Raw genomic sequence first — 8,083 nt, 5'->3', positions numbered from 1 at the left:
GCACGCCCATTCTCTCTAATCTCTGCTTGCAAAAAAGAAAAAGAAAGAAAAGAAAAAAAAAGAGGAGGCGACCCACGGCTTTCAGGATCTTTTGCTACCAGTCGCTGAGTCCAGGCCAAGCTCCTGAACTAGAAATCTTCCGGTAGTGCTGAAGGGTCAGGACGGCCCGAGCGAGAACTCTGGCCATGCCCAGCCACTTGGGTACCATCAGATGCGAGTGTCAGGCAGTCGAGCTATGGCTCCTCACTCGCCCAGCTACACCGTCTAGACGAAAGCAAACAAGCTCCTCAAGCGCAGATCCACGGAAACTTCCGAAGCTACTAGGCACTCTCTGAATAATCCCACTTCCGGAAGTCCCACCCTCCTGAGTGTACTTCCGGCATCTCGAGCGCTCTCTGGTCTCGCGAGAGTTGGAAGCGCTATGTGACCTGGGTTAAGCGGAAGTCGGGCCTCTTTTTCGTGGCGCCTCTTAGGCAGGCAGCTGCCCCAAGATGAAGGTAGGAGCGGGTGGATGGTGTTGGATGAGGTTGGGTAGCTTGGATCGCGATCCAGAACGCGGTGTTGCCTCTGTCCCAAACTTCCAGCACCCCTGTTGTAGATGGAGAAGGGTCTGAGGCAGGATCAGCCTCGCTCTCGTGGGGTTTGACCTCCCCGGGAGAGCGGATGGAGGACGATTGCGGCGCGGGAGCGTCGGGTTACGAGCGCCATGGCGGCGCCCGGCTCCGAGCCGAGGCGGATACGGCCCTTAAGACCCTGTGTGTGGCCGGCCGGTGGTGCGGGGCTGCACCCTCTTCTAACTACGCCTGACTCCACTGCTGGTCGGCCAAGCGCTGCCAGTGCCTTCGCAGCCGGTGGCATCCGCAGGAAGCTTGGAGGACAACGTGCCCCGTTCGTGTGGTGCTTGTCCACTTGTGGTTTCGGTGAATTAAAGGCACCGTCGCGAGTTTGCTGGCGGTTTGGGGGCTTCCTAAAATGACTTGGTTGGCACTGCAGTCACCTGAATAGATGGTTTCCTAAGTTGTTTTGTCCTTCCTCTTAAACCTTAGCTGAATATCTCCTTCCCAGCCACTGGCTGCCAGAAACTCATTGAAGTGGACGATGAGCGCAAGCTCCGTACCTTCTATGAGAAGCGGATGGCCACCGAAGTTGCTGCTGATGCTCTCGGCGAAGAGTGGAAGGTAAGATTGACATTTCAGAGTATCGCGAGTGAGCGCTGTTGGTAGTTAAAATGGGGCTTGAACTCTAGGTTCTGCTTTCCGGACTTGGTTAAGTTACAGAGCCAGCAGCACATGTTAGCTCCTGTAGCCCTAGGGAGGCTGTTAGGATGATTGCCGAGTTTGAAGCCAGCCTGGGAGAGGTACTTAAATGTCACTTTACAAAATAAAGCTTTCACCCAGTGGGAGGAACTGTAGTTGATTAAGCTGGAAAAATGTTCAGAGTTTTTGATTTGTTCTTTGCTCCGTTATTTCATATCATTTTTTTGTGATTTTAGTGTTACCTGCAGAAGCATAGGCTAGAGAAAAAACTTACATGAAAGATTGGCCAAGTAAACTTGGCAAATTGTAAATGTAGGCAAAACAGAAGTCTGAAGTTGATCTTTACTCTGTTAGAAGAGATGTGGTTCATATGAGTCAAAGGCCTGTATTTATAAGCTTGGAACAGCAATACGAAAATGTGCCTTTGTATATATATTCCTGCAGGGTTATGTGGTCCGGATCAGCGGTGGGAATGACAAACAAGGTTTCCCCATGAAGCAAGGTGTCTTGACCCATGGAAGAGTGCGTCTGCTGTTGAGTAAGGGGCATTCCTGTTACAGGCCAAGGAGAACTGGAGAGAGAAAGCGCAAATCTGTTCGAGGATGCATTGTGGACGCCAATCTAAGTGTTCTCAACTTGGTTATTGTAAAGAAAGGTGCGGTTTACTTGTGTTTCTTTTTTGTTGTTGAAATTGACATCCAGATTATTGTATTGGGCACTGTCTGCATGGACTAATGAACTCATTTATTGGAATAGTTTAAAATAATCAATGTTAATTTAGAATTGGGTGTTGGCGTTTGAGGTAGGGTCTCTGGCTCTTAGCCTAGGCTGACCTGGAACTCACGCTTTAGTCCCAGATGGTCTCAAACTCAGTGATCCTACCTCTGCCTCCCTAGTACTGTGGTTAAAGGATGTTGAATTTTAACATCTTGTCCAATTGTTTCTCCTAAGGAGAGAAGGATATTCCTGGACTAACAGATACTACTGTACCTCGTCGGCTGGGACCCAAAAGAGCTAGCAGAATCCGTAAACTTTTCAATCTCTCTAAAGAAGATGACGTCCGTCAATATGTTGTTAGAAAGCCCCTAAACAAAGAAGGTAAGAGATTGTGCAACTCATAACCTGAGTTGCTGTATTTTAGTTTTATTTTTTGGTTTTTTGAGGTAGAGGTGAAAGAATGGGTGTGCCAGAGCCCTCTTGCCACTGCAGATGCCAGGCTTTTGCACTACTTTGTGCATCTGCTTTTACATGGGTACTGGGGAATCAAATCCCGTGGCCACAACCTTTGCTGAGCCATCTCCCCAGCCAGCCTGAATAATAGTACATTGTGGAAGGTAACTGCCATTTTAGCATTAGCACTGCTCTACCTGAAGTCTCATTTGTTCTTCAAGGTAGTCATTACCCTAGGCTGGTCCCAACTCTGAGTGATCTTCCTCCCCCTAGCTGGGGTCTCTAACTCTGCCTAGGCTGACCTGGAACTTACTCTTTAGTCAACCCAGTCTGTCCTCAATGATCCTCTCTGTCTTCCTCGTACTAGGATTAAAGGCATGCACCACCACAGTTGACTAAACTTAGGGTAGCCTGGAATTTCCTCTGCCAGAATTATTAAAGGTCAGAAACTCACTGAAGAGTCTGATTTTTTGTTTGTTTTTTTTCAAGGTAAGGGTCTTACTCTATCCCAGGCTGACCTGGAATTCACTACGTCCTCTCAGGGTGGCCTGAAACTCAAGGCAGTCCTCCTACCTCTGCCTCCCAAGTGCTGGGATTAAAGGCATGTGCCATGGTGCCTGGGTTAAATTTTTTTTAACCAGTTCATTGGGTGGAGGGGTGACAAGGAAGATTGACAACTGAGATTATGAAAATATTCTCACATTAATATCCTGTAAAAAGTTCCTTTTTAGATTACAAAAGAAACTGAAATTGCTTAAGTAAATGACCTTGCATTGTGGGTTATCACTAAAGTTGTAAAACTTAGAAGTTTGGAAAAATGCTTTCTCCTCTATGCAAGGGAGCATGAGTTAGGATTTTGGAATATTAAGAACATAAGCTTACCAGGCGTGGTGGCACATGTCTTTAATCCCCAGCACTTGGGAGGCAGATGTAGGAGGATCACTGAGTTGTAGGCCAGCCTGAGACTACATAGTGAATTCCAGGTCAGCCTGGGTTAGAGTGAGACCCTACCTCGAAAAACCAAAACAAAAGGGAAAAAAAAACATAAGCTCACCCATTCTCAGTGAGGCTTATAGCATCAGTGACACATGATGTTGTTTCTTAATGGAGCACAATATTGAAATCAAATTAGGAACATTGAGTTTTTAGACAAATCTGAGGGAATATTTGGATGTTCTCAGGACTGGGATTGTACTTAAAGGCACTGCTAACTAGTCACTTATTCCAAATACTTGGCATGTATGTGTCAGACAGTGTCTTTATAGGTCTGAGAATATAGTTCATTTAAACCAATCCATTCCTGTCATCAGCCAGCTTACATTGAAGAAAATTTGCAGAATAGGTGGCAGTGCCCTGTAGTCTTGGCCTGGGAATGAATACCCAACACTGTAATAACTTTGTGATGTAGTTATTAACAAGTCCCCACCCCCTAAGATAGGGTCTCTGGCCCAAGGTGACCTTGAACTCATGGTGCTCTTCCTCCTAATTAATGGTGTGCACCATCACACCTGGCCTAAGTGTTTATTTTTTAATATTTTTATTTGACAAAAGAGAGTGAGCATGGGTGTGCCGGGGCCTCCGGCCACTGCAAGAGTTGTGTGCCCCCTTGTATATCCGGCAAACATCAGCCCTGGGAAATTGAACCCTGGGTCTTTGGGCTTTGCAGGCAAATGTCTTAACTGCTAAGCCATCCCTCCAGTCCCCAAGTGTTTGTTTTATGGCCCTTCTCTGCATATAGAAGGAGTTGATTATAGCAGAACCCTGATAAGATAACTCCTATAAAACATCCATGGATGATATGATCTTAATATTTTTGTTTCCCCAGCTAAGAAATATTTGCCAGGGAAGTAGAAATTGAAGCATAAATGGGAACTTTTTATGTTGGTTGGCTAATGGTATAGGATGCATACAGTTTTCACAGACCATTTGACCATATACTGACACACAGCAAATATGTCCTAGTGCTGGTCACTTTTCAGAAGGATTTCAGGATCCCTTCAGTATTTAGCCCATCTTGTATTTTTTCTTAAGCTTAATTGTCAGATCTGATTTTAATGGTCTTGTGTGTTCTCATCGGTGCTATTAAATTGAGCATGCATTTGATCTAATATTTTAGCAGCTGTGGATACAGGGTTTTCAAGTCAGTATTTTGTGTTTCAGTTTTTCCTCGAGGTATAGTCTCATTCTAGCCCAGACTGGCCTCAAACTCAACAGAATTCTACCTCTGCCTCCTGAGTGCTGGGATTAAAGGTGTGAACCACCAGGTTTGGCTTTTGTCTATACTTTTTTTTTAATTTATTTTCTGGTTTTTCAAGGTAGAGTTTTCGCTCTAGCTCAGGCTGACCTGGAATTCACTGTGTGGTCTCAGGGTAGCCTCAAACTCAACAGTGATCCTCTGACCTCTGCCTTCCAAGTGGTGGGATTAAAGACGTGCCACCACGACTGAGTTTTTAATACTTACTTTTATTTATTTGAGAGCAACAGAGAAAGAGGCAGATATATATAGAGAGAATGGGTGTGCCAGGGCCTCCAGCCACTGCAAATGAACTCCAGATACCTGGGCCCTCTTGTGCATCTGGCTAACATGGGTCCTGGGGAATCCAGCCTTGAACCAGGGTCCTTCGGCTTCATAGGCAAGCACTTAACCACTATGCCATCTCTCCAGCCCTGACTTTTAATATTTATTTGAATATTTGTTTATTTGAGAAAGGCAGGTAGTGTGGGCATGCCAGGGCGTCTAGCCACCACAAACAAACTCTGTAGATGTATGTACTATTTTGTGTATCCAGCTGTATGAGGGTACTGAGAATTAAAACTGGGTTGGTCCTTTGGCTTTGCCAGCAAGCACCTTAACCACTGAGGCATCCCATCAGCCCCCCCGTTTTTTTATATGATTGTGTGTGATCTGGGGATGGAACACTGCCAGGGGATGTATGCCTGCTAATAAAATACATGTTGGGTGTACCTCCAGTTCAACATGGGGATTATGAATGAGTGAGATTCTGAATTTTTAGGTAAGAAGCCCAGGACCAAAGCACCCAAGATCCAGCGTCTTGTAACCCCACGTGTCTTGCAACACAAACGTAGACGTATCGCTCTGAAGAAACAACGCACCAAGAAGAACAAGGAGGAGGCTGCAGAATATGCTAAGCTTCTGGCCAAGAGGATGAAGGTAGGTCTAAGGGAGGGCAGTGTAGGGTTGGCCTTGTTTACCTAGACAGCCCTAATGAGCGCTTTTTGCTTTTATTCAGGAAGCCAAAGAAAAACGCCAGGAACAGATTGCCAAGAGACGCAGGCTGTCCTCACTGAGAGCTTCCACTTCCAAGTCTGAATCTAGTCAAAAATAAGAATCGTGAAGAGTGACAAATAAATGATCAGACTTTGAACCTCCTTTGTTGGCTTTTCATTGATCATGTAACTAGGTAATGAACAGAAAGGGAGACATGGGTAGCAGCTTCTAATACTAAGGCTCCAAGAACTGCAGGAGCATTGCTATTTAAATTCAGACTGCTGTGCTAGTGGAGGAGATGAGGGATTCTTTGGGAATTAGGAAGATTCCTGTTTCAGAAAGGTAAAGGTGTAGAGTAATTGGGAATAATGACTGCCACTATATGTGCATGGCTTATTTCAGGAAATAACAGCTGTTTGGTTCTTGCTGTGGTCCAGGCTGACCAATGCATAGTGTTCTCATGAAGATAAACATTTGTAGGAAGGAATGATGTGTAACCACTTTCTATTTGAAAGGAGAGAATGGGCCAGGTATAGTGGTGCACACCTTTGATCCCAGCACTCAGGAGCCAGAGGTAGGAGGATGGCCATGAAGCTACCCAAAGACGAAGACTACACAGTGAATTCCAAGTCAGCCTTGGCTAGAGTAAGACCCTACCTCGAAAAACCAAAAAAGGGTGGGTACCCACCAGGACCTCTTGGCACTGCAAATGAACTCCCAGATGCATGTGCCACTTTGTGCACCTGGCTGTGTGTGAGTACTGGGGTATGAAACCAGGCTGTGTCAGGCTTCGCAAGCAAGCGCCTTAACAGCTGAGCCATCTCTTGTCCAGCCCATGTAATTTTTTTTTTTTTTTTTTTTTTTGGTTTTGCAAGGTAGGGTCTCTGTCTAAGCCCAGGGGGATCTGGAATAAACTAGTCTCAGGTGGCCTCACCTCAAAGTGACCCTCCTACCTTTTTTTTTTTTTTTAAATTATTGTATTTGAGAACTACAGAGAGAGGCAGGTAGGAGAATGGCCGCACCACGGCCTCCAACCCCTGCAAATGAGCTCCCGACACATGTGCCACTGCCACCTTGTGCATCTGGCTTACGTGAGTCATGGAGCCTTGAACCCAGGTCCTTAGGTTTTACAGGCAAGTGCTTAACTGCTCAGCTGTCTCTCTCCAGCCCCCGCTCCTTGAGTGATGGGATGAAAGGCACCCCAGTACCACACCCAGCTGTGTAATCATTTAAAAAGAATTCATAAAGTCGGGTGTTGTGGCACATGCCTTTACTTCCAGCATTCAAAAACAAGTGGTAAGGGGGCTGGAGAGATGGATTGGTGGTTAAGGTGATGGACCCAGGTTTGATTCTCAGTACCCACATAAAGTTGGGTGCACAAGGTGATATATGGAGTTCATTTGCAATGAGTAGAGGCCCTGGCATGCCCATTCTCTTGGCCTCTCTCTCTCAAATAACTTTTTTGTTTTGTTTTTCGAGGTAGGGTCTCACTCTGGTCCAGGCTGACCTGTCATCTTGTCATCTCAGGGTGGCCTTGAACTCATGGCAATCCTACCTCTGCCTCCCGAGTGCTGGGATTAAAGGTGTGCGCCACCATGCCTGGCTCTCAAATATCATTTTTAACAAGTGATAGGGGGATGTGGTAACAAGTTCCTTTGTCCTAGGAGGTAAGGTCTCACTAGTCCCAGGCTGGTATCTTAACTCACAGCAATCCTAATTAAAGGTTTAAACCACCATGCCCGGCCTACGTGTAAAGCCCAAAGCAATTAGATAATATAGCCACTGTGGATATCAAGCAACTGGGTAATTTAACAAGAGCTAAAGGACGTGGAAGGCTGTGAACCTTGGGTGGAGCTTCTGGAAGGCAGGAACAAATACAAACAACTTGTGATCTGTTTTAGTTAGCTCAGACTCCTCGTGGCTTTGACCAAAAGTAAAAAAGCTGCGAGTACAATCAGTTCAGGGAGCTCTAGAGTGCATCCCCCTGAGCCTCCATTACATTGTATTTTGCATGGTGGTGTGTGCATTTTGTTTGTCCAAACACTGATGGGTGGTGTGTGCAAACCATCAAGACTTAATCCCTGGAAAGCCTAAAGGTCTCTGCTACTTTGAGTAACATGGCATTTATTTGCAAGGAGAGAGAGAAGAGAGACAGAATGGGCACACCAGGGCCTCTAGCCACTGCAAATGAACTCCAGAAGCATGTGCCTCTTGTGCATCTGGCTTACGTGGGTCCTGGAGAATTGAACCTGGGTCCTTTGGTTTCACAGGCAAATGCCTTAACCGCTAAGCCATTTCTCCAGCCCAGAGTGTTAACATTTTTTAAAGGATGATGTAACAATAATGTCTGGTAAGTGGCCCGGAGTTCCCAATTAGGCACTACTTGGTTTATGCACAAAATACAGGAAGCATTTGGTTTTCAAGGAAT

At 45.8% G+C, this 8,083-nt stretch overlaps 1 protein-coding gene across 1 annotated transcript; it reads left to right on the top strand.

The window, feature by feature from the left end:
• The first annotated feature begins 370 nt into the window (after window positions 1-370).
• Window positions 371-5,812, top strand: Rps6 (ribosomal protein S6). Its single transcript, XM_004658423.3, has 6 exons — window positions 371-497; window positions 1,047-1,178; window positions 1,701-1,911; window positions 2,208-2,354; window positions 5,441-5,598; window positions 5,678-5,812. Exons 1-6 carry the CDS (start codon window positions 492-494, stop codon window positions 5,771-5,773), a joined length of 750 nt encoding a protein of 249 aa, XP_004658480.2. The 5' UTR covers window positions 371-491; the 3' UTR covers window positions 5,774-5,812.
• Window positions 5,813-8,083: the final 2,271 nt, after the last annotated feature.

The sequence above is a fragment of the Jaculus jaculus genome, chromosome 1 (assembly GCF_020740685.1).
Source record: "Jaculus jaculus isolate mJacJac1 chromosome 1, mJacJac1.mat.Y.cur, whole genome shotgun sequence".
Taxonomy (NCBI): Eukaryota; Metazoa; Chordata; class Mammalia; order Rodentia; family Dipodidae; genus Jaculus; species Jaculus jaculus.
Note: the sequence above shows the minus strand (reverse complement) of the source record. Positions and strands in the feature narration are given on the sequence as shown.

Excerpts from the sequence above, each read along its gene's own strand:
- Rps6 (XM_004658423.3), top strand. Across the intron at positions 2,355-5,440 it reads AAAGCCCCTAAACAAAGAAG|GTAAGAAGCCCAGGACCAAA; the intron begins GTAAGAGATTGT and ends CTGAATTTTTAG. Across the intron at positions 5,599-5,677 it reads TTCTGGCCAAGAGGATGAAG|GAAGCCAAAGAAAAACGCCA; the intron begins GTAGGTCTAAGG and ends GCTTTTATTCAG.